The sequence below is a fragment of the Apus apus genome, chromosome 13 (genome assembly GCF_020740795.1).
Source record: "Apus apus isolate bApuApu2 chromosome 13, bApuApu2.pri.cur, whole genome shotgun sequence".
NCBI classification, from domain to species: domain Eukaryota; kingdom Metazoa; phylum Chordata; class Aves; order Apodiformes; family Apodidae; genus Apus; species Apus apus.
In genome coordinates, this window is record NC_067294.1 from 6,161,262 (window position 1) to 6,186,860 (window position 25,599).

At 44.9% G+C, this 25,599-nt stretch overlaps 1 protein-coding gene and 1 long non-coding RNA gene across 3 annotated transcripts in view; one reads left to right on the top strand and one right to left on the bottom strand.

Annotated features, from left to right (window-relative positions):
- Window positions 1-12,672: 12,672 nt before the first annotated feature.
- LOC127389956 (uncharacterized) overlaps window positions 12,673-25,599 on the top strand; it is a 185,828-nt gene continuing 172,901 nt past the window's right edge. The window contains exons 1-2 of the long non-coding RNA XR_007890770.1: window positions 12,673-12,858; window positions 16,366-16,630. This is a non-coding gene — a long non-coding RNA (uncharacterized LOC127389956). The remainder of the gene's footprint in view (window positions 12,859-16,365; window positions 16,631-25,599) is intronic.
- The window catches only part of GLRA1 (glycine receptor alpha 1), a 37,529-nt gene continuing 27,605 nt past the window's right edge, over window positions 15,676-25,599 (bottom strand). Inside the window, exons 5-9 of one of the 2 annotated variants that reach the window (XM_051631024.1) lie at window positions 22,150-22,232; window positions 21,372-21,509; window positions 20,656-20,870; window positions 19,819-19,965; window positions 15,676-16,046 (exon numbers count right to left, since the gene is read on the bottom strand). In XM_051631024.1, the coding sequence (XP_051486984.1) occupies window positions 15,756-16,046; window positions 19,819-19,965; window positions 20,656-20,870; window positions 21,372-21,509; window positions 22,150-22,232 (874 nt within the window). In that variant the 3' untranslated portion in view covers window positions 15,676-15,755. Of the gene's footprint in view, window positions 16,071-19,818; window positions 19,966-20,655; window positions 20,871-21,371; window positions 21,510-22,149; window positions 22,233-25,599 lie in introns of both variants that reach the window. The other variant, XM_051631023.1, reaches the window with a different exon arrangement.

Genomic DNA, 25,599 nt, shown 5'->3' on the forward strand with positions numbered 1-25,599 from the left:
AGGCTGGACAGTCTTCAATACAAATGTTGCAAAGGTACAGTCGAAGCAGAAATGCCTGTGTCACATCCTTTATAGTTCAAACTACTGTATGGAATAGTCATTTTTGCAGTTCAGGCATTAACTTCATCTGCTGCTTCTGCTGAAGTGAATGGATGGCATTTTTGTCAGAAGTACAGAAGGTGCCTCTCTGTCCTGGTGTTAAGAAACATGCTGAATGGTCTCCACTGCTTCCAGAAGAAGATGAAACTAAAAATAATATAGAAAACTGGGGAATTTCAATCAAAGAGAACTTACAAGATTGTACTGCACAAAGCAGTATTACTTCTCTAATGTGTGGTGTTAAACATCTGGATGAAAATGGCAGGTTTGACTCTACACCAGACCTTCTGAGCTCTTGATAATACAAAAGAGCTGCTTAGTAAGTTTCTGTCAGGTTTCATTGTTTCCAGATTTCCTTAATTTATTAATATAATCACTGCATATGCAGTATCTCTTTCTTGACCTTTGATTGCTTTAAAGCTAGAGCAAAGCTGCCCCTGTCCAAAGGGCAGATAATACTTATCTGCTCCAGAGTAGTAATTTTTGTTTTGTACTTGCCCAACTTGAGCAAGTGGTTGGGCCTGGTTGTACTAAATGTCAGTAGAATTTGGGTTACTGTTTTATCTTCAGGGTTGTTATACTGTTTGCCCCTTCCCTCCTTATGAATGCTTCTTGGATTGATTTGCTTACAATTCCTGAGGACTTAAAAGTCGTGGTGAATTGGAGGAGAGCAGTGTGACAGCAGCAGCTGTGGTGTGCTCTCACTGCCAGCACGTTGGAAATGCATGCTGCTTCCTCTTGTGGTGGTAGTTGGTATTTTTTCTAAAGAAAAAAGCTTTCTTTGTCATATGAGGAATGACTGAGGAGAAGGTATGCCATAGAAGTCTTTCACTAAACTCTGTCCTGTTTGTTAATATTTTTTTTTCTTATCTTTGGGTTTCTGCTGTTCTTGATATTAAATCCAAGACTACAGTAATAGGTTGCACTTCAGACTCAAAGTGCTGTTAATATAAGCTTCTATAACTCTTAACTAAATCTGCAAAAGCACCTGTAAGCCTGAAACACCATTTCTGGTGGGAGTTGGACAGTTTTGGTTTGTTGTCTGGTTTGAGAAAGAGCTGAGGAATTTCAGTGAAGAATTTAAAAGCCTATAAGGTGGAGTGTGTTCTTGTTACGTGAATCGTATTCCCAATATGTTAACCCAGCAAGTTGTTCTTGTCCAAGATGGCAGGCAAAATAAAATATTTACATAATTTTCTTGAAATGTCTTGTAAAGTAATACTTTGCAAAAGCAAGTTATGTTGACAGCATCTTGAACAAAGTACAGAGTGATTCTAAGTGTTTGCATTTTGGTTGTTCTCTACTAGCTAATAACAATGGATATCTAAGACTTGCTGTAGAATGTTGTCACGTTGGCTTTTGTGTTTAAAAATTTTCTGTAGCCTCAAACCCTTCTGGTTTCTGCATTGCTGTGCTGGTAAAACCCCTGTATCTCTTGTCTAAGGTCTTCAGTGCTTTGCATATGTAAATAGTGAAGATGACTGAAGTAGTCATGATTCCATCTGCCTCAGTTGGCTGCAGTGACCTGGAATAGCTACAAGAAGGCTGACCTCTAATATCTAAGGGCTGAGGGTGTTAGTTCTCCAGTTGAGAGTTTGGATGGGGTTTGGTTGCTTTGCAGGGCCCTCTTTACAGGTTCCTCTTCTTTATTGGTGGAGAATTAACTCAGAGCTCAAGCTCCAATGTTCTTGGGTGTGCACCAGCCCCATACAGGCAAGTGCAGAGGTGGTGGGCATGCTATTGGAATGAAGGCTTTGCAGAGAGGATTTACTCCTCGAGTAGGAAACAACCTGTGTGGTAACAGTGAGCTCTGAATTGAATCTGAATGAGGAACTTGCTTCAGTGTCACATGGGACGGGTGTCCTTTGGATCTGGGAGTCTGATTTCCTAGGTGAAAAAGATGGCTGTGGGTACAGGTATGAATACTTGGAGTTGATCTCTGCAGCTGCTGATTCTGCATCTTGCAAAGGGACATCACCTTTTTTGACAAAATGTGTTTTTTAATTGTTTTTCTTTACATACTGCTGCCTGGGGCTAAGAGTACGTGGCATGCCAGCAGTTACCCTAAATTCTGCAGGCATTAGCAGGAAGTAATTATCTTGGTGATTATTTAATTTCTAGCAGTTGCCTGGCTGGTAACTTGAAAAACTGCTCTCCTAAGATCTTAATAGTCGTGTCTGCATGTTATGTGGAAGATGGGGCAAGGGGTTTGTTATTAGCTTATTTGTTTCATGTCTCATAACCAGATAAGTAGAATACTTTCAAACTCCATCATTCCTTAAAGACAGAAGATACTACAGTAATGGCATGTTCTCAGAATAGAGTTGTTGCCCTTCTGTTTTCTGTCACAAAATGCCATTTGCCAAACCAAGTGAGATCTGTTCCACTAATATTTCAAACTTGACCAAGCACGTAACTGTGGAAAGAAAAATACTTCATTGTGCGTATCCCTGAGATTCAGCGTGAGTGGCAGCCCTTCAGCACTTTGAAATGTCATTTTGGATGTCTGCACCAAGGTCAGTTTGTCTACTAAAGAATGTTAAGGCTATGTGTAAATCATGCCATGTCCTTGCTTGCAAACTGTTACATGAAATAGCTTTTTTTATATATGGATCCTTAGGCCCAAACAGCTAAGCTCCTTGCCAAACCTTTTGCACCTTGCATAAGAATTCAAGGCATAGTTTGGCTCTCTAGAGTCTGCTGCCCTTAATTTGTCTGATTTTTAAGACCCAGGGTATTGTAAAGACAACAAAAACAGAACTTTGTTTGCCTGTCACTTGTGTGAAAGACCAGAGTAACTCAGATGTTTTATACAGACTAGAGGTGTGATATGTCCCTTTTCATCATGCTTGTGGGATACTTGCTTCTGCTGCCTGGACTCTAATGTGGTTGAACTTGCTTGTCAAGGCCCAGGATAGTGTTCTGTGTGGTGGCGTGGGATATGCTTCCAGCCATCCAGTGGTTGCTTCCACCATTGTAATCACATGGTGCTTGCCTTGCTGGGTTTGTGGGAGTGTGAAATAAATCTGCCAGCCCTCCCTGTTATGTTTCAACCATCGTTCTCATACATAGAGGCTTTAACTGGTTGATTTGTTTAGCTATGATGCATGTTTCACATTTCTGGATAACTTGTACAGTAGTGTCCATGGCCACGATCACAAGCCCATCTTGGTTGCCTCTCCTCCCTGAGGGCATGAGATGTCATGGGCCCACTGAGCTATGTGTAACTCACCCTTACATTGCCATTCCAAATCCATCTGAGCCACATCAATCTTAGCAGCTTGACCCACTTGCTTGTTTTGGTGTTTGTTCAGTGGCCTGGCCCTTGGGTAAGTCAGCATCTACATGATGCACTTTTACAACCAGATTCTCTAGCCAAGGTGCAGCAGCCCAGGTGGGTCTGCCTCAGTGCTGCCAGTTGCTCTGCCACCATTGCTGTGACCAGGCCACAGGGCATTTGCCACCATCCATGAGTCAGTACAGAGGGAGACCACTGGCCATTTTTTCTCATTTTACAACATCTAAAGCCAGCTGGATGGCTTTCCCCTCTGCAAACTGACTTGGTTCACCTTCTTCACCAGTTTCTGCAACTTGTTGCATAGGGCTCCATCCAGCAGCCTTCCACATCCCATGTTTTCCCACAGCATGACAGGACCCATCAGTGAACCAGGTTTTATTGCCTCCTGTTTTATGGCAGTTTCTCATACAGTGAGGCCTCTTCAGCACACATCACCTCCTGGCAACATTCCAAAATCTTTGCCTGTTGGCCAGTCCACAGCCACTTCTTAAATTCCTGAGAGACTGGGATCACATCCATCTAACTGTCAGTGTTTGCCTTGCAAGAGTCTGAAAGAAGGAGCAGTTCAGGAGTCCTGAATGCTATGGCTTGCTTCATGCTACAAGGCTGATTCTGCTGCTGCTGTTGGAATTTCTTTGTGAGGTGGAGCTCAGGAGGTCACAGATGGGAGAGGTTATTCTTCAGAATAAAAGGCTTAACAGTAAAACTGGTCTTTTTCCTTATTTTAATGAAATGTTACATTAGCACAAACACACCAGCAGTGTGGGCTGCAGTGTGGAACCTCTGGCAGTAGAAGTCCTTGGAGAGAGAGAATTTCAGAAAAAATCTTTATTTCTTTTTTATTGGAATCAGCATGAATGTATGATTCAATAACTTTTATATACATATAACAGCAGAAACTTTACATTCCATCTTCAAACTGCTGAAATAGAACTTCTGTTTTAAAATTTTTTACAAGCCAGAAAAGTAATCTGCCACTGTTCTGTGTGGTCATGCAAATTGTACAAGTTACAGGTTTATTTCATCATGATGTAAAAATGCTGCTTTTAAGGAAGCAGTTACTTTGCACTCTGACAAATGTAGCAAAATATCCTTAAATGGAGTGTAAGGCCATACCAATTTTTGGTGTCTGTGTGTATATATATATAATAAATTCATATAGAAAAGACAAGGAGGTTCCTTTTTAAGGTGGGTAGGGAGAAGACGTAAGCACTTCATGATTAAGCCAGTTCATTCTTTTTGAAGAATTTGAAGTCCTAAGGTTTAAGTTTGGGTACCACACTTAATATTCTATATCTCTCTAGTCCCTCCTCTGTTCTTGAGGGAAGTAGCATGAAAAATAATAAGCACTGACACTTTCAATTATTTTATAATGTCTTGGGCTATTAATGAACCAGTAGAGGTGCTCAGAGAGCACTTCCCTCTTCCTTCTTACCTTATTTCCAATTATTAGTTCTTACTCTGTGAACACTTTCCAAATTGTTTCTTGTGAGATGCTGGTATTTTACTAACCATCTTGCAAGGAAGAAAACTAAATCAGCAGAATAACACCTGTTTCAATCCCTGTTTTAAAGAAGCTTATTTGAAGTTAAAGGGAGATGAATTGTCCTCTTAGCATCAGCTGCTGCTTTTTTCCTTTGCTGTAGAGGAGTTGATGAAACCAGGGCAGTTTTAATGTCACTGCTTCCTTCTGAGGTCTCAATAAGATTGAAGAATGAAAAGAAAATCCTCTGACCTTGTTGCCAGTTTGTTCTTGGTTATGAACAAGCTTGAGAAAATATCTGGTTTGTTTTTAAACAAGCACGCACCTAAAAAAATTGCAAAAGTGGTTCAAATCTGGATTTAGCGTTCACAAAATAGCATTGATAAATGGGTTCTGATGGATGGGTGTTGTCAAGAGGGTATAATCCTCAGTGGTCTGTCCTGCCCCTGTGTGGGAGGGTCTGTCCTACAGCGGAGGTCTTGATCTGTTGGCAAACCCCATGTTTTCACCTTCAGCTCCACCAGAGAGTGGAGGGTGACTAGTATTGCCCTCCCTGTGGGGAACAGTGGCTGCTGGCAGAGGGACTGGGCAGCCAGTAACATCTTACACTGCAGCTGCTGAACTCAGCCCAGCTCATTTATTGGAGCCCTTGGCTGTCCCTGGTATAAACAGGATCGAGGAGCTGTTGTATTTTGGAACAAATGAGCTTTAGTGAGTCAAGCTTTGGAAACAAAGATTTTCTTCATACAAATGGCTTGCAGATGGGAGAGAGAGAAAATAGGACAGAACAATGCCACTACTTAACAGGTTTTTTCAAAGTTTTTGAGAGGTATTCTTCCTAGATAGCAGATTTTGGGGGGTTTGACCAGAGAGTTGGACACTTCTGAAAAACTGAGACAGTGTTTATCAAAGAACCTCTCTAAGTGCTGAACTGTTCCCACTTTCTATATATTTTGTATGTCTTTAATTAGAAGGTGTTTCTGCTGCGTGTGTTTTTATCTCCCCTCCAAAGGAAGACCAAATATGCAATGGTTGTCCTGAACAGAAATATCTTAAGTATTTTTATTGTTCTTCTAAAGATAAATTTATTTACAAAACAATGTAAATGGTGTGCGTTTATAGTTGGAAGGGAGAAATTCCTGGCTCCTCCCCTCCTTTTTTTGTCACTTACATATAAGTCTTTCATTATTCCTCATCTCAGATTTAACACAACAAGCATGATATGCTATACACTGTGGTGGAATGTGAGTAGACAATACAGTCCATAAAAAGTCACAGTCCACAACCATGTTATGCCTCCTTATGGCTGTTGTTTGATCTTGGGTGGGTGGTTACAAACAGCTGCTTGGGATAGGCTTGTGCATCTTCAGGATTCAAAGGCTGCTTCCAGAATAGTGTTCACTGATGCTGCAGGGATGGTAAACTGTGATGAAATGCTCTGTAACCTTTGCACATCAGGCCATTTTTGGGTGAAGTCCTTGGTGTGTTGCTTCATCTTTGCATCTCTCTGTAGATCTCTTGTTCACTGAAGTTTTACTGTATCTCAGACACATGCGAATGGCTTTTAGCACACTTGTCTTCTATTTCAGTTCTTTTGAAACAGTCATCTCGGTCCTGCAGCTCAGCAAGTCCATGAGGGAAGAGGTGAGCTCTGGCCATGATTAGTGCTGTCAGTGTGTCATGGCCAGACTCGACAACCACACAAAGTTATCCTCTGTGTGTGTGAAATCCATTTCACAGTAGGCTTGAGATGCTCCAGGCAGTCCATTTTTCAGGATAGTTAATTCCAGATGCACGTGGTGAGTTAAGCCACTTGTACTTTGTGCCTTAATGTCCATGTCTGTCACCTTGTATGCCTCTGGAGCTGGCCTGTCTCTCCTGACCTGCCACACCAGTTGCAGGGAGTGCAGCACTGATAGTACAGTGAGATGTCCTGATGTTGCAAGGAGCAGCAGGACAGAGCTCAAAGGCTCAAGCACAACAGATCGCTCTTCCCGGCGGGGGGAAGATGGATCACGTACCTGTCTCTCAAATCCCTGCGTTGCATTGCTGCTTGGACCTTAATGTTTATTTCCCAAAAAATTCAATTTGAATACTCCCAAAGCTGACAGGTCTCCAAATTAACCTGCTGTCTTAGCCTTGTTCAAGGAGGAATGTATCAATCATAGTTTTGAAATGCATGTGTCGTGCAAGTGCCCTGTCAAGTTTGGTAACCCTGCTCAGTGCTGGAGGGCTGTGAAGGGGCATCAGCCTGGGAGTGGAGGTGCTGGTTTTTACATTTCTCCACTTTGAATAGGTTAAGTTAGGGATTTGTCAGCTTGGTCCATACAGCTTCTGAGCTAACTTTTCCTGCTTGCTTCTGATCTAACCCTGGAATTGGAAGAACTAAAGTGTTTTGGACAGAAACGTAAGCAGGTTTGGGAAGAGAGGGACAGAAAGGAAACAGTACAAGTTCAGTGTAGGCAAATGCAGAGCTGTTTCAAAGCTCTTGTGCAGTTGTTTCCCCAGCCTATGCAAGCATAAAATAAAGGAACTTGTGTTCCCTTCTGCTAAGATTTTTTTGGCTCAGCCTCTAGGTGAGCATTTCTTGTAGAGGTGAGCTCCACTGCTGTGCCCAATAGCGCTGGCCACAGTTACTTAAAATTATAAGGAGAGGATATACAAATAGTCTAATTCATTAGCGGGGGTTTTATTTGGGGGGTTTTGTTTGGTTGGTTTTGGTTGGGTTTTTGTTTTGGTTGGGTTTTTGTTTTTGTTTTTCCTGATAAAGTAGGATTAATGGCAAGTGGAGGCAAGGACTTGCCAGGATTGTTCATTATGCTTCTGCCTGCAAAAGATGTGCCAATGTTCCTCACCATAGTGTGCAGTTCAGTGAGGTGCATTTCCAGCACTGTTCTTATGTTACAGAGGCTGCCCCTTCTCCACTTGCTTCCTTTGCTGGTTTCTTGGGCTTTGTTTTTAGAAGTGACACTGCGTGTGCTGTATCATACCTCCTCCTCCATGGGACAACTCAAGCCTCATGAATTCTCTTTCCAATCCATTAAAGAAAAAGCAGTATTTAAAGCCTGAGCTCCCAGCAGGACCACATGGACTGGGATTACAATTGTGACTGCACTTGCTACAGTGAGTAAGTACTAGAAGCTCCTGTGCCTTACACAAGTCTTGTTCTGCTCTTCCTTTCTCATCTCTGCTCCTTGCCCTCTCTCTACTCTTGGGTAGGGAGCTGAACTTTTAGGGGTCCTTTGCTTCTAACACTGCAGCATCAGAGGAGCAGACCTGGCCTGGAAGCTGTGGTCACGATGCAGTTGTGTCCACCTCTAGCACATCACAAACTCCAGAGCTGGCCCTTCTCCTCAGGGGCTGGTGTGTTGGTTCTTTAGCCCATCACAAGCAACTGTGATGAGAATACTTCTAAAAATGTGTAAGTGCAAATCCAGGAGAGGTGGCTAAGGCACCACCCTTGGCATAATCTCTTCAATATTGCATAGTTTTGACCTCAGTAAAGGTCAGTGGGGATTAGGTGTCAAGCAAGACACTGAAACCTAAGCCAAAATTCTGCCATTGTTGGGTGTCATGGCCTGTTGATCTCTGCAGGGCTATGATAAGGTGATGCTGATTTCAGCAACGCTGCTATCAGGCCTCCATTATAATTGTGACTCGTAGGGTGTCTTCACTGCAAGGCTGATCCAAGCTTGAACCTGGAGCTGTAATTTAGTGCCCAAATTCTGTGGTGTGCTCAACCTGGCTCAGCTGCTCTCTTGATTTATGGTTTTGTCAGACAAATAAGCCAGCAGTGCCTCAATACCACCAACTGCCTAAGGCTGATGTGCTCCACAGACCCACCAGGAAAGGAAATTTCAGCTTGCTACAGTGCTAACAATCCTGGGACCAGCTTCCCAAAAGCCCTAGCAGCAAAAGCTACTCATGAACTGTGTCCCTTAGGCCTGGCAGCTCCAGGCCAGCTCTACCTGTCCCTGCTTGTGCCAAGCCTGACTCATCTGCCATAGCAATGACACAGAGCAAATAGTTAATGACAGTACCTCCTGCCCCAGCCAGGCTCCACTAAGTTCCCTGGGTAGGTGAAGGTGTCCTTATTTGGCTTCAACTGCTTATGCAATTGAAGGAGCAAACCTAGAAATAAAAGCTAATTTCAAGACAGGCTAATGGCTTATTTATGGTGGTATCATCCTATCCCTGGGAAAAGATGGATGATTTTATACTGAAAGTGCTACTATAATTGAACCTCAGGGTGGGAACAGGTAGTAGGTTTTTGTATCCTCTTTTTTGCTGAGAACTGCTGTTGGGAAACTGCTGAGGTCCCTCTCTCATGCTTTTTGTGGCTGGCTTCTTACCGTTGGTAGCAGTAGTAGCAGCACCAAGCACAGCCTGCAAGCTCCAGCAGTGATGTTTTGAGTCTTGATGGGGTGGTTAAACCAAGCTTAAGCCATCCCTGCCTTCCATCAAAGCACCAACATCCCCTTGTGCTGAGTCTGTTCCCAGTGTGTGCACTCTTCCAGTGCATGGCCTGGGTTCAACCCTGGCTAACCCATTTCCAGCACCACTGGAAGCCAACCCTATCCCAGGATGGGCTCCAGTACTGTCTATAATAGACCCAGGAGCAGGAAAATCACAAACATAAGACACCATAAGACACCCTTACAATTTCTACTCAGAAGCCTGGCAGTAAAGTGCTTGAGGACTGCAACTTTGGTTTGCTAGTACTGATGGTCATGATTACTTAATGCAATCTCATAACTGCTGCTGCCAGCTTTGACTCTTGCATCACACTTGTTAGCACTGTCTGCCTTGAATGTCAGGAGAAGACAGTGATGTGTCATGCAAACCAACCTCTCCCGTTGCTTTCCCTTCTTGTTCCCCTTTTAGGCTGTGCCTGGGTCCTCATTTGACCATTTAACCAGCAACTTCCTCTGCTAGGTGCTGAAATCACCTAGGTGAGGTTAGAGGTGAGCTGCAGCTCCTACAAAAAAAGAAGAGATCAGCCTTCCTGTGCATGGGATGCCTGCTGCCAGGGAGATCACAGGTTGGGATTGCTCACCTGGCTCAGCCTCTGCTTCCCATTACCAAGCTAACTCCAGTGTCTCCAGCCTAGGCTGTGCACTTCAGTGTTCCATTAGTGTTGCATCACCTGAGGGCCTCACCAAAAGGGTGCTCATCCCAGCAGTTCTCAGAGTGACTCACCCAGTGTGAGCACCAGCCTCTCCCCATCAGCTGCAGGCAGAGCCTGGAGTAGCTCTGAGCAGATGCCCTGTGCAAAATGTGCAACAACTCCTTACACACTGCCTGGCTCACAACAGCTGATTTCTTGTGGAGCCCTTTGCTTCACACAACAGACTAGGAGGACACTAGGAATAAAAAACCTGATTTTCAATGAACAGCTGCTGTGTAGCTGGATCACTGAAAAACATGGAGTCCTACAGGGATGATAGCCAAAAATCTGCCTTCTCTCTGACTTGGGCTGCTTTGCTTTCATAAAGAGCACAGTCAAAAAAAGCCCTTTTTGGCCACCCTTGCATTCCCCAGGAGTCCTTTTCATGCACTCCTTGCTAAGAGAGAGCTTCCCTGGAAACTCCATTGCCTTGCCCACCTAGGAGCAATGGTTTTATTGATATATATTGTCCTTCATTTCCCAAGACACTGATTTATGCCAGACCCTTCAAAGGCTGCAAAGCTGAGGAACTCAGGCTCACAGAACTGAAAGTTCAGGTGATGAAAGAAAGGAAAGACCCACAGAGAAATGCAGTACACTTGAATGAAGTGAGAGACTTGTGTAGATTCAGCTGAGCAGGAGAGATAAGAAATAGTTGTGAAGGAGATGAGGGGATGGGCAGACTTAAAGGATCTGAAGTAAATTTGAAGATGCTAAAATTAATGAGTATTAACTTCTGCTTTGGTGCTTATCCTAGTATTCTGAAGAACAATCAATTATCTCAATTCTATAGTTAAATAGTATACTGTCTCCATACAAAAAAATAGAAATGTATTGAAGCAGGAACAGCATGAGATGCCCCTTACATCTCTGTCTGAGAAGAAGGCAGTGTCAGGTACTTTCTAGCAGGGAAGGGATCAGATACTGCTTTCACTGAAGTGAGCTCTGCAGGATATTCCAGCAAGGCAGGACCTGCTGCTTGCAATTACCCAGACAGAAGAGGTCCATGTCCAGCTGGCAGGCAGTGATCTCAGACCTGCAACTGTGCCATCGGGATTGGAGTTTGGTGGAAAAGTGGCCCACATTGCATTATCTACTGCTGCTGGTAGCAAGGTTTTGAAGTAAGGAATGGGGCATTGAAAGAGATTGTTTGTCTTTGGCACAGGGATAAGAACTATGTTTTATTAAGGAATGGTAATACAGTACAAAAATATGATTGTATAAAATCTGTGAAAAGTATGGCACCATTTAAAATAGCCTTCTATCCTTTAATTTATTCCTTTCTTTTAATATATATATATATTAAATATTTGTAATATTTTTTCCACCAGCATTAGGAAACAAAGCAAGGTCTTCAAATTACAGTTGAGATAAAGGACAACCAATAGTGTAATCTGAATTGTTGTGGGTTTGCCTTAAAATGAAAGATATTCAGAAGAGGCAGAAGAAGAAAAAACCAAAACCTTCCAGAGAACTCTGGGGAAAACAAACAAACAAAAATGTCTGTTCACAGAACCATGAAAACATTCAGCATTTGAAATTGTTTGATGCTTGTAGGAGCAAAGTCCCCCAATTGTGACCAAAGAAGGTTTCTAGGACAGGAGGAACTAGGGCACTACCAGAGCTGTGAAGCCAATGACCCTGCCTCTGTGGTTCAAGGCAAGCTGGTGCTTTGCTAGCACCACGTGCTTACTGGTCTGTCTTGGACCCTCTTTGGCACCTCTCTGATTTCTGGGATCTTGTGTACTGGGATCCCAGAGGGAAAAATCACTTTAATCAGGAGTTAAGTGGGAAAAATTCATCTACTTGACCACAAAATAGTAAGCTTATCCTACTGTTGTGGGTTTTTTTCCACAGTTATGTATAAGGAAAAATAATTCCTTCTCATGAAATGATACATTTCCAGCAACATGTGGAAATAATATTGTTTGGGATAAAGCTCTGCTTTTCCAAAGAATCCAAGTGAATTAGGACCCTGTTTTCTCTCTTTACTGCCAGACCCACTGCTCTCTATTTTATACAGAGGTTTTGCTCTCAGCCTTGTTCTTAACAAGAGCTAACAATTGCTGAGGTAAATTCCACCTATGCCTGGAAGCCACCCTGCAATATCAAATCCTGTACATTCTTACTAATAAGTAGAATTGCTGACACTGTTGGAGCACCTGCTTTGAAGAGGAGAGATTATCAAAGCAAGTTCTTTTGCAATACAGGGACTAAACACAGCCATAGACAGATGGAGAAAAATGTTTGATTTTTTGAAAATTGCACAGACTTGCCAGGGACTCCTAGGGCAGTCTAAGGTCTTGTCTACGTGGTGAAACTGTCTGGCAGGACATCTGTGGGACAACTATCTCAGCACCATCAGACCTTTGTTTCATGTTGGGATGTGAGTGCTGCTGGCTGTCACCAAGCAGGCAGTTTTGGGGCTGGAAAATGGCCTGAATGGAAACTGGCTGCTTAATGAAGAGAAAATACCAATGCTTATGGTGAGCATCAAACGTGCCTGGTGGTTGGCAGAGTTGAACTGAATGCAAAGGCAGGCTGGTAAGCTTGTAATTCCTGTTTCAGTCTGTAAACTCCCATGGGCTCCACTAGCAGCTGAAGTACTTCTGTATGAGCATGAAATGCAAACCTCTTTCTGATGATTTCTAGTCCCTAATTTGCCTTCCTCTGTCCTTACTCAGTGCCAAGAAGTGACACTGGAGCTCTAGTGAAGCAGCAATTGTGAGTTTATCTGCATCTCCAAGCAGTAGGTCTAGGATGACCATGGGATTCCACCTTCTTTCCTAGGCAGGAGCAGAAGGAAGTGAGGTAGGAACATATTCCTTATCCTTGCTCTGGTCTTGCCTTTAGGATGTAGGGTCAAAACTTTGTATGGGAGGGTGGTGCATGGGATTTGTTAACAATCTCCAGGGTGCTCTGTAGAGCAGCTCCGGTTAGGAAGGAGGCCCACAGCCCTGTGGCTGGCTGTGCCCTGGTGAGCCATCCTGGGCAGCCTGGGGAGGCTGAGAAGTTGTGTGAATCATGACCAAATGGCCCAAGTCCTACATGCAAGGTCTGGGCATCAAGGCAGGACTTTTTTGCTCAAACGACAGGAATTTGTGAGTGTCCCCTTTGAGTGAGTAAGGAGCTGCAGTGTGTGGGCTGCCAAGCAAGGCAGGGAAGGGAATTCCCTGGATTTGCTCTTTCATCTCAGACAAGGACCTGCCATGTGGAGCAGCTGCACAGCCTGCAGCTGGCACTCCTGGCCTTCACATAGGGAGGGAGAGCTCAATAATTGAGCAAGCAAAACCAGGAGCCAGCAGCAGATTTGGGCTCCAGCCAAGGCTTGGGAAGTGGTCCTAGCATCAAGTATCTGCTCTGCCTGACAGCTTGAGATCTCCCTCCTCAGCAAAGCACTGTCTGCCAGGGGAAGGAGAAGTCCCCAGCCCACAGGTTTTCTGTTGCTCCAAGAGGGAAGGGGGCCAGGGGCTGATGTACTTACTGGTTCACGCTGGTACCGTGTGACCTTTCCCTGTCTCAGCAGTGCAAAGGGAATCAAAGCTAGGTGGCCTTTGCCAAAATATTAGGAAATGTTGCCATTTGCCCTAGTCCACACAGTGACCATCATGTTTGTTTATTTTTCTTTCCCTTCCCCCACCCCTTGCTGTTCTTATTCCATTTTTTCTTTTTTTTTTTCTTTTTTTTTTAATTTATTTTAAATAAAGTGTATTTAGTGCTGGTGAAAGGTGCTGAAGTGGCAACCTCGGAGATGGGTGTCCCTCTGTCCATCCCAAGAGAGCCCTGGTACTTTCTCTGGGCTTCCTCCTTTTTGGCACTGACCCTGTGCTAGGACAGCTTGCAGGTCTGTTCCTCCACTGCCCTCTCTGGTAGCTGCCTCTTGTTGCACTGGCTGGGACAACCATGGCTGAGCAAAGGCTCCCACCTCCCATCCCGAGCTTGGATACTGCTGGCATAGGCCAGACTGGACCTGGTGGTGCTGGATGGCACTTTGCAGTGAGCTCTAGCTGCTCCAGGGGATGCAGCTGCTGCAAGCAGGAACCTGTCTGTTCCTGGAGCAAGCACCGGATCTGCAGCCCAGGTCACCTGTGATTCAGGGGAGAGGAGGGAGAGTGGAAGCACCCCTTGAGTGCCACTTGTGTCTCTGCCTTTATTTAGTGCTTAATCCAGACCTGACCCCAAGTGCTTCAGTGCAGACTGATTGTCTCTTCCTTCACGCTCTCTTTTACCCCCCTCACTAAAGTGCAAACGAACACAACTGAACCACCCTGGGTGCTGCAGCTCAGGGTCCCAGGCAGGTGGGGCATCAAGGCCTTGACTTGCCTGTGCCAGGCTTTCCAATAACACCCTGCAGGCATTGTGTTCCCCCCCCCACCCCAACCATTAACACCAACCTGTGCTACTGCTTGACCAAAGAGACACCTCTTTGCTAACCCATTCCCACCTCCCTCCCTTCCCCATCCCCACCAAACTGCACCAGCCTCCCCTGGAGCAAAGCAGCCTGCATTGTCTTCCTATCTGTGTTAAAGCTAAATGCAGCACCAAAATAGATACAAAAATAGACTTTTTGGGTCCATTGGCCCAGTTTCACTATTAATGCTATGAAATGTCTGAAAATAAAAGCTTCTCTCTCTGTACACATCTCCCCCCACCCCTCCCTTCCTGACAATATTGCCGTTTGCCCGGTCCTGTTGCAGCGAGGCATGAATATACCTGTTTTCTCTAGATTTTAAATATAATGTCTGCTTTAACTCATCCAATGCTTCCACCCCTCCCCTCATTGTAAACAAATGTGGCAGAAAGGGGTTTGGAAAAAAAAAATAAATCCTTCGTCATTTCCAGTGTTCTAAATACCATTTCTGACTCTCAGGACTTGAATCCTGCCAGATGATTTAAAAGGACAGAAAGTACCTGTGATTTCTGATGAAGGCCCTGATGTCCTTCTTGGGTTTCCCAATGGATGCTCTCTGATGGGGATGAGAGAGATAATGTGTTTGTTTTCCTCTATCCAAAAGTCACAAAGTGTTTGATCGGCAAACCCATGACTAAAAAAAGCAAATGTATAAAATAAACAACAACCCTCAGCCTCTTTCCTAAGTTTCCCCATCTATCCAGTTTTCAAAGTGCAAAACCTAGGGAAGAATAGAATTATTTTCTTGGGGTTTTTCTTCCTTTTGTTAGGGCTTTTTCTTTCCCCACGTGCTTGACTGGTATGGCCTTTCTATAGCAAAAGTCAGGTAAAGCGTAATCGTGGTTGTTTCTGCACATGGAATCATGGATCATTCCAGTGACTTGAGAATCTAAGCTGTTAATAGGCTAAAAAAAAGGTATTTTTGTTTATCTTTTTTTTTGTTTGTTTTTCTTTTTGCATTATAATCAAGCATGAATATATATTAATATATTACACTGCTTGGATTGCAGCTGGAGCAATCCAAAAACCTTCCAATGCTGTGAAACTAATCCCCACCCTGCACTCCCCAGACCAAGAGTGTTTTTTCTCCTCCCCCTGACGGTTTTCCTCAGTTCACATGATTAAAAGTTCCTCCCAGTCCCCCTCCCACCCTTTTTTTTTTTCTTTTTTTTTCTTTTTTTCTTTTTTTTCTTATTTTTTTAGTAGATATTGCCACATTCTTAAATTCATGCATTGCTGCATTGCTATTGCACATATATAAAGGATTGCTCGCTCCCTCCCGGCTGCTCCCCTTCCCTCACTGGTTGTGCACATCCTCTCTGCGGACGATCTTGTAGATGATCCAGTAGAAAATGTTGAAGATGAGGAAGGCCATGGGGAAGCCGATGCGGGAGATCTTGTCGATCTTCTTGGCTCTCTGGATGAAGAGCTTCCTCATCTCCTCGGGGGAGCGGGAGGGCGGGGGGACGGGGTTGGCCGTGTTGTTGTTGTTGGCGCCCTTGACGGAGATGCCGTCCTTGGCCTGCAGGCAAGCTGGGCCCATCCCGTAGGCAGTGAAGTTGAACCTGCCCTCACCAGCTTCATCCTCCTGAAACAGATTCAGCATGGGACTCTACTTAAAATGAGATATAGACAGTGCACCCTCGCTATAAGGCTCTCCGCTGCCAGCTCCCTGCGCCCCGACCTCGGCGCCCTTGGACGAACCCTCTGCTCTTGGGAGATCAGCCTTATAGAGGGGTGCAAGCTGAGTGATGCACAGATGCAAATCAGGGGATCCAGGCACCCCACAGAGAACTGGACTGGCTTCCACCCCACCGGGGCCGTTGACACACTTGACTGGTTTATGGTACTGTTTTCACTTTTCTGATTGCATCCCCTGTTTTGCTTCTGCCTCTCCCTCCCCCCAGCTCCTGTCAGCACCTTCTTTGCTTCGCCTGTGCCGAATCAGCTCGCCCAGAAGGAGTGGGCTCCATGGAACTCCAATAGTCAAAGCCATCGCACGAGGCTTCCTACAGAGTTACATGGATGTGCAGGCACCAGGACCTGTCCAGGAAAAGACCTCTGCAGGCAACGTGCAACCAGCCCTCAGCTCGACTGCCCACGGGCCCCACAGCCCCTCTGCACAAGCCATCTTCTGCATGAGGAACAGAAATGGCCTTCTGCAGGTCAACGGTAAGACATGGCTGCTTGTGCTAATTCCAATTACTGAGCAAGATAAAAAGTATTATTTTCCAGTCTCAAGGCAAAAGCTGTTGCTGATTTTTGGTACATTTTTTGGCTCTCAGAATATTTTAGCCCTATTTTATTTAACCCAGGGATGCCATTACAGGAAAAAAAACAACAAGTTTGGCCAAAATAATGCAACCAGAGAGCTGAAGAGGCTGGATCAGAAACCCAAGTCTCTTGGCTATAGGTCACTGAGGCTAATTGTTAGACCAATGCTACTGATTATTTGACAGAGGCTGATCCCTGCTATGTCCCTCAAAACTGGCCTGTGTCCCCCAGTGCTGACCTCCTGTCCCCCACCCTCTTTGCCTGCCTGCCTGATGTGCCCTCCTTTGCCTGTCCCATTCCCTCTCCTTTGCAGAGTGTCTTTTCTGGATGGCCCCTGTATCAAGCAGGTAGCTGCATGGGATGGAGGGTCTGGGGTGAAGAAGCAGAAGGGAGAGCACATTGGCCTATCTGAGCAAAGCAAAAACAACCCGAATAAATTCAAACTCTCCTTGGTTTGGTTTGATTTTTGGGGAAGGGTAGCAAGCTAGAGAGTTGTGTGACCTACCAACAGGCTTATTTGTTTCAGAGTCCTGGCTGAGATGAACTTGTAGGCCTCTGGGTGATCCTTCCCTGCTTTGCTTGTGTCCCCTTGGTGTAACTCTGGTCCCTGGCATCTGAGACTTGGCAGTCCTAAAAAGTCTTTGGCTCCTGACAATGGCTCTGTGAGGAGGCAGTTCTTTGATCGGGGAAACTGAGGCACCAAAGATTAGGATCCAGTTGAGTCGGGTCAGGGAGCCCCGGCTGTGCCTGGGGAGCAGCAGGACCAACATCTCTTGTCTCTGGGGCATCAGGGAGAGTTTTGCAAAGGTGCCCCTCCTCCCTAACCTGTGCCCCTTTCTTAAGTGGACTCCTTTGTGCAGCTAATAACATACATGAGCTGCAGAGGCCTGGCTTCTGAGATGGTCAGAACTTATAAACCTTCTTGTCACAACTATATTAGAATCATTGAACCATTTGAGTTGGAAAAGACCTTTAAGATAATCTATTATAATGGGGGTTCAGTTTAAACTGCCTCTATTCTTCTCTGGCTCCATCTTCCAGAGGGAAGGAGGTAAGAGGGGGCTCAGAAATGGAAAAGGCCAATTGAAACCTGGCAACAGATATTTATTGATTTGATTTCTATTTTTTAGAGAGTGAGCAAGACTCTTGGTGATGAGAATAAGCTAGCACCTTGCATGTGAGACTGAGGAAAGTAAGAAACACAATTGTCTAGAATCACTTGTATTAATGCCAGACCATGCACAGTCTGGCACATTGAGCTATGAAGAATGGTCAGTAGGTTTTGATTTGGGCAGATCTAATAAAAGCAGGTATGGGCTGGTCCTTTCCCCAGCTGCCTTCACCAGCATGGACCATGGCAACATCTCACTTGATTTTAGCCTATCGTGTCATACTTAAACCAGACAGAGCTTCCCAGACAAGTCAGGACATCATGACAGAGCAATTACGTTCTTTGGCAGCTGCACTAACCCATTTGCATGTTTGCAGTCAGCTCCTAGTTTTCTGATGAGCCCGCAAACCTTGTTCAGTTTGCTTTTGCAAGTGTTTTTGTTGATGCTTTGTTCCAATTAAATCACTGTGAGATTGGGCAGGGATTGTAACAGCAGCCTTGTGTTCAGTGGAACATCTCTGGCAAATATCTTTGAAAATCATCTGGATATTTGTGGCTTTTTTTTCCTCCTCATTGTTTTATCAACAGAACAATCTGCATGGAGCAGCACAGATTCAGGGGTACGATGCCTGAAACTAGAGGAAGAGGTAAAACCACAGCGTTTGGCTCTGTTAAGCAGGCTGCATTTTCTGAACCCAAACTTGCCTCAGTTGATTTTGAGATGGCAGGGTCTTGCTCTGACCAGACAAACTCAATGGGTGCCAATGGTCTCATCTGTTACTTCTTTTCCCTTGCATTTGTCCAACACTTTTCATCCCTGGTCCTGACTAGACTGGGGACAAGTGAACAATTTTTCCCCTATTTTGCAGATAGATTGACTGAAGCAGAGAGAGGTAAGTGTACAAAGAGACAGGGATTCCTGCTCCCTCTCTGCCATTGCCTCCTGGAGTGGTGGCAGTTTTCCAAACACAGACTGTGAGCTGCTGTAGGACGGGTTGGACCCTGGGAATGACTTTAATAGCTGGTACAGTGAAGCAATGGAATGGGGGGATGTCTCTGGAGGGGATGGATCACACAGGGCTCTTTGAAATAGAGGGTAAACAATAAGGAGAATTTTTAGGCAGACCTTGGTGGTCTCCTAGGGGCTCTCTTAAGATACTCATCAACATTTTCTTTGTGTCATTTGCTTAGCAAATGTACTGTTTTTTTAATTCTAGCTTGAAGGCAGCCTTCAGGCCTGGTGCTGAAAATTTGATACTATCCACCTGATCCTACAAGTTAATCAAGGACAATTTTTGAGTGCCTTTGGTCTTGTGATCACAGTCACCTTCATGTTTCTTTCTAGTGCATTCTGAGGTGACATCTTTGCTGTGGTGCCTCAGCCTAAAAGCTAGTAGAGTCCAGGCTGCAGGAGATGCACATCTATGTGACATGCTTGATTTGGTGTTGGTCATGGCAAGGAAGCATGGAGAGAAGCTAAGGCTGAGAATAATGCTCCTCCTGAGGGGAATTTGCAGTCAGTCTGAGAAGCAGATGCTTTTGAGCATGGAAATGACAGAGACAAAAGAGGTGTCACTTACCTCTGGGGTAATGTAGACTGTCTCATTGGGAAATACTGTTATCCAATAGACATCTCTCACACCTCCCTGCCTGCCACCCCCCAGCCCTTGCTGTGTATTCTGGAGAGAAGAACTCAGACTAGAACATTGCAGTGTACAAATTGTTCTGTTAAGAGAAACCCTTTTGGCTCAGACCACTTGGCTAGCTAACCAAAACCAGCTTACTAGACTCCTGGGGTCAGCAGACTGAGAGACACAATTCATTGAGGTAGCCCTGCTTTGTGTTGTGTGACCTTCCTTAACATCTGACCATATACTGAGGACTTCCCTGGGAACTAGTGGCTTGGTTCAGTTGCCATGTAATGATGTTCTGCTGGGACACATTCCTGCTGTGTCCTTCATGCTTTATGTATTACCTTATGGTGCCTCCTCTTCCTTCTGAACCTGAGCAGCTCTTTGTGCTGCCGAGACACGAAGTTGACAGCAGCATACTCTAGAAGTGCAGAGAAGACAAACAGCAAGCACACAGCCATCCAGATGTCTATGGCCTTCACATAGGACACCTAGGAGTCAGAAAGAGAGAGAGGCTGAGATGGGGTGGCTTCTTCACCCAAATGCCTTTTTTCTTGCCATTTTACTTGTTACTCTCAAGGTCTTTGGAACGAGTTGATCAAGCAGTGATATGGTTGACATCTGCTCTTGGATACTAAAATCTAGCTCATTTAGCATGAATGTATTATCAGGCCACTGAAGCTGCTCCTGGGCCCTGAAGTAACAACAATTCTACAGTTTTTAATTTATCCAGGTCTTGATTATGATGGTTTACATGCAAATAAAATACTAATCCAATCTGGTCATGCCAGAAGTCCTTCATATCAGGGAGATTAAGTGCTATAAAAGTACAATGGTCAGATGAGTAAAAGCTGGAATATAGAGTGTTTATCTATGTGTGGTTGTTGCTGGAGTGGGTAAGGTACAGAGCTCCTGGCTACTGGGAGCTGGGGTGGATCTTGGGGTGAGTGCTGAGTCGTAGGGGAAGGTTTGCTGCCAGTCATAGAAACTGCTATGCAGGAGTCTTGTAGGAGTTTTGTAGGAGGGATCTGGAATTTGTCCTGCTTGCCCTCAAAATGGAATAGGACAATGGCAACCCTGTTGACCAGGAGGATCTGTGTGGTGACTTACTTATGTGCTGTCCCCAGAGAGTGCATATTTCCACCCCCTCACCTCCCAATAAAGATAAGTGCGTTCCCTACCTTGGGCAGTGATGCTCGAGACCCAGAGCTCTGTGTGGTCATAGTGAGCACTGTGGTGATCCCCAGGCCAACACGAGCAGGTGCAGCATCCATATTGATCCAGAAGGAGATCCAGGACAGAATGACAATAAGGAGGCTGGGGATGTACATCTGGATCAAGTAGTAGCCCATCTGCCGCTCCAGGTGGAAACGAGCTTCTATACAGGTGAACTTGCCTGAGAAGGACAGGAGATACATGGAAGATGACTGGTGAGGCACAGGGAGCCTCCTGTTTTCAGCTGTCATCTGGGGACTTCCCTTGCATTGCATAGAACGAGAGTCTTGTTAGAGGAGGTAATTAACAGCTGCTGCCCAGTTCTGAAATAGGTATGTACAACATCAACACAGCAAGGAAAGCTCTTGGCAGCATTTCCTTTGTCACTTTAATTTCACCTGCTCTCTTGCATCAAAGATAAAAGGTGTTGGTTGAGAAGGTCCAGACCAAACACACTTGAACTGATTTTACTGGGGACAAGAGGGTTCCACACACTCGTGTCTATGAACTTTTTATTGGCTAAATGTCTCTATATTTGCTGGCAACATATCTATGTCCCCAGCTGTGCAGGAGAAGACTTGTGTCACGAGAGTGCCATCAGATATAGCAAGAGACTTTGGCAAATGCCCAGTCCTGAATCTCTCTCTGATGAACCCAGCAGCTAAGGGTCAAGAGCACTGACCTGTGTTGTAGTGCTTTGTGCAGTATCTCAAGTCTTTTTCTTCTTTGAGGATAAACTGAGGCAATGTCAGCCCATCAGCAACTTGCACTGCTCCTTTTTCTTGCCACTCAAATATAAGATCATTCATTGTGTAGCCAACTGTTGAGAGGAGGGGACAAATACCAGGTGAAAAATGTTAAATGCTGATCTGGAAAGACACACTTGTAGAGAAGAGCAATGCTTGGAAGCAGGGGCTTGGCCTGGCCTTCCTGGCCAGTGCTGCAATGGGTGGGATGTGGGTTGAGGCAGAACTGCTTTTGGACGTGGTAAAACCCAAGGTATTGACCTGCACAGGAGCTGTGAAGGTGTGCAAGGAACTGTGTGAAATGACATTATTTTCAATTTGGCTTGTTGAACTGTTTGCTATTGATCTCTTTCTCTGAATGAAGTTGTTCATTGTCTTTCCCTCCCATGGGCTAACCAACATGTACAAGGGGCAAATATTCATCCAGGGAGAAAAAATTCCATTTGCAGCTGAAAGCACTTCCACCTTTTTCCTCCAAAGTGAAAGGCCAGTGTAAATACAAGCAAGCCAAGCCTCCTCTCATGGGATCTTTGAGGTTTGGCTTCTCTAGGGAATGTCACATGCTGAATGAATGGAAAATTCTGAGCAAGTGGTTCTTGAGCAAGCCTCCAGTGAAGGCTGAACTGGGAATCGGATGCAGCTGGGGAGGGGAATGGTGGGTGAGAGAGAAACATGTTGTCTCCTCTCCACAATGGAGATGTGCACAGGACTCACAGCTTTCTAACTGCATGATGCACGTCTGTACGTCCATGGGGAAGTTCTTCAGGTCCATGGGACAGGCCAGAGTCAGTGTGATCCTGAGAAGATAAGACAGCAGAGGGGAATGTCAAACAGTCTGTGGTGCTGATGAGGGGGTGACCCTTCCTGGACACCCAACATTGCACCAGGTTGGTACCTTGTCTGAGACACATTGATGTGCTGGGGGCAGTGAGTGATCATTCACCTCCTCCCTGCCTGTGTTTTCACACGTGGTGTTGGAAAGCATGAGGAATACCAAGCATCTGGGGCTGTGATGTAATTCCCAGCAGAGCTGCTTGCTGCAGATGGCATTTCATTGCAGTGTTGTTTTGGACAAGGCAGAACAAAGAGTTCCCACACCACACAGATTTGCTGCTTCTGTTTTCACTTCTTGCCTTAGGTTCCCAACAGTCTGGATTAGCAGCAAGCCCAAGTCCATCCTCTGCCTCCACCCCCATCCCAGATACATTTCTAGAGACTAGAATTGTTTGGAAATCTTTGAACAGAATATTTCTGTGCCAAAAAATCCCAAACAAATAAATAACACACAGAAAACCCCAAGAAGAGATTTGATTAAGACCAAACTGTAGGGGAAAAGAGAGATTTTGGTGGCATTTTCTGCAGGAAAAGTGCCCTGTGGTAAGTCTTTATGAGTCTGTATCTTCCTGAATTCCTGCTGTGCCACTTGACACCTCTAGTTTTGTCTCTCAAGCTCCATTTACCACCAGGTGGAGGCTGCATTTTCCATGGCTTTGCTGTGCTGCCCTGTACCATGATCTGTGCTTAAAACATTTTGTTCACCAAGCTTATAGGAAGTGAGTTGATTCATTTAGCTAGACCTGTGTCCTTTGGTTTGATAATGCTGAAAATGCTGATCCTTCAGGTGTTCAGATTTTTCAGCTTTTTGCGTTCATTTAGAAATAACAAGATATCCTGGGGGACAGGAGTTGAATTTTTCTGTCATCAGACCTACAAGAAACTTAGCAGAGGGAAAGATCCTCTAACTTAAATCCTTTTGTTGGGAGAAATTCTCTGCTTGAGTTTATAGGCATGTTGGGACAGCCAATGTTCTGACAGTAGAAAGACTCAACTTGTTCAAGTTTATTTTTTATGCAAACAACTGCATTTTCTCTATTTAAACAAACACTTGAGTAGAAGAGAGTCACCATTAGCTTTTGCCCACTGTTTTTACTCATCTCATCTCTGGCAGAGAGCTCCACCTCTGATCAGTCAGAGAGATAAGCCTGCAATTACATCTTCAGACAAGCCCCTTGAGAAGAATTCACTGTAAATATCTGCCAGATGGGAAAGAGAGGTGACTGTAGCTGGGACTAGGTCATGAGATGTGAGCACATGCTGGACATGTGGATGCTGAGAAGGGAACAGAGAATTAAACCCTCAAGGGTCATTTTAGGTGGACCCAGTGCTGACCATGCTGAGCTTTGGGTCCATGGGACAAAGTCCACCTTCTTGTGACTGTCTTGACTGGGGTTTGACTCATGCAAACAGTAGTAGCAAAGGGCCAGTTAGAAAATGGCAGAGCACTTTAGACAGAAACTTTTGAAAAGGGAAAGATTTTCCTTTTGGAATCTCTTTGCATGTACATTGTGCTCATCCATTGTGAATGTTTTCTTTCTGTTTGGATTTCACAGGAAAATATACATAAAAGAAACTTGCATTTTTATTTGGAGATGACAGAGATAGGAAAGTTGTTTTGTTGTTTGTTGTTTTTTTTTAAATGAACTGAAGTGTTTTCAAGTTTTTGCTTTGGAAAAGGGGATCAGCTCAGCCACGTTGCCCCATGTCCCCAGCTGTCACTGCTCTGTTTTGCAGAGCAGCCCCAGGGTTGGGGTCACACATTATCCCCCCTCTGTGCTCCTTCAAATCCACCTGGAACAGGACTCTGCCACACTCACTGCCAAGTTTCTGGTGGCAGTTTTACTACCTGCCTGTTTTTGGAATTAAAGAAATGTGAGGTTTCCACACTGAGCCAACACGTGTGGTGATTCTCCTACTGTTTTAGCCATCAGAGATCTGATCTTTGGATGGGAACTGCTTTGATGTTTGATGGAAGCTGCCTGTGTTGCAGAATTGAGCTGTTTATTTTCTGTTTTCCAGCTCTGTGCTGCTTTTTCTTCCCCATGGATGCCACTGGGAGCTGCAGTGGGAAAGGGGGTGTGCTTACCTTGGACAAATTTACATTATGCATGAGGTGAAAAAGTCCTCAAGATAGAGAAAGATAAAAACTTTCCCTCTTTAAACTCAAAGTTTGATCTTAATTTAATTGATTTAAAATAAAGGGTGGATGGAGCTGGAAGTGAAGTGAAGATGGGGGATTGGATTGATTTCCTGTGGGAAATTCAGGGCAATTAGTTCAGCTTCATGGATACATTCTAGGAGCTGGCAATATAGGCATAAATGGAAGGAGTTATGCTGAGACAAAGCCATGGAGCTCTACTCAGCAGTTTCCCTTTTTTTTTTTTTTTGTCAGGAAATGCTGCAGCTTCCAAAATGTAGTTTTTCAGGGGCTTCTACTTGTTTTTATGTAGTAGAGCTGGTTTAGGCTGTTTAATATCTCTGGTAATTTTACATTAGAGTTGTTAAGGAATATACTTGTGAGGAGCAGAGGTCATAGAATCACAGAATGATTTGGGTTGGAAGGGACCTTCAAGATCACCTAGATCCAGCCTCCCTGCATGGGCAGGGACACCTCCCACCAGACCAGGTTGCTCAGAGCTCCATCCAACCTGACCTTGAAGTCTTCCAGGGATGAGGCGTCCACAACTTCCCAGGGCAACCTGTGCCAGTGTCTCACTACCATAGTGAAGAATTTCCTTCTAATGTCTAAGGAAAAGGAAAGGCAAGGAGGGGAAAGAAAAGGAAAGGACAGGAAAACAAGGGCAATGAAGGGAAGGAGAGGAAAGGAAGGTCAAGGAGGGGCAAAGAAAAAAGCAACAAGGCTGGTGAGGGGACTAGAGGGCAAGTCTTATGAGGAAAGGCTGAGGGAGCTGGGGTTGTTTAACCTAGAGAAGAGGAGACTCAGGGGGGACCTTCTCACTCTCTACTACTACCTGAAGGGAGGTTGTAGCCAGGTGGGGGCTGGGCTCTTCTCCCAGGCAGCTAGTGACAGGATAAGAGGGCATAACCTGAAACTGCACCAGGGTAGGTTTAGGTTGCATATTATTCCTCATGAAAGGGTGATCAGACATTGAAATGGACTGCCCAGAGAAGTGGTGGAGTCACCATCCCTGGAGGTGTTTAAGGAAAGACTGGATGTGGCACTTAGTGCCAGGGTCTAGCCAATGTGGTGGTGTTAGGTCATAAGTTGGACTTGATGATCTCAGAGGTCTTTTCCAGCCTCAATAATTCTGTGATTCTGTCAGTTTAGCTCTGGCTGACTCTCCCACCTTGGTGGAGCTCTCCCTA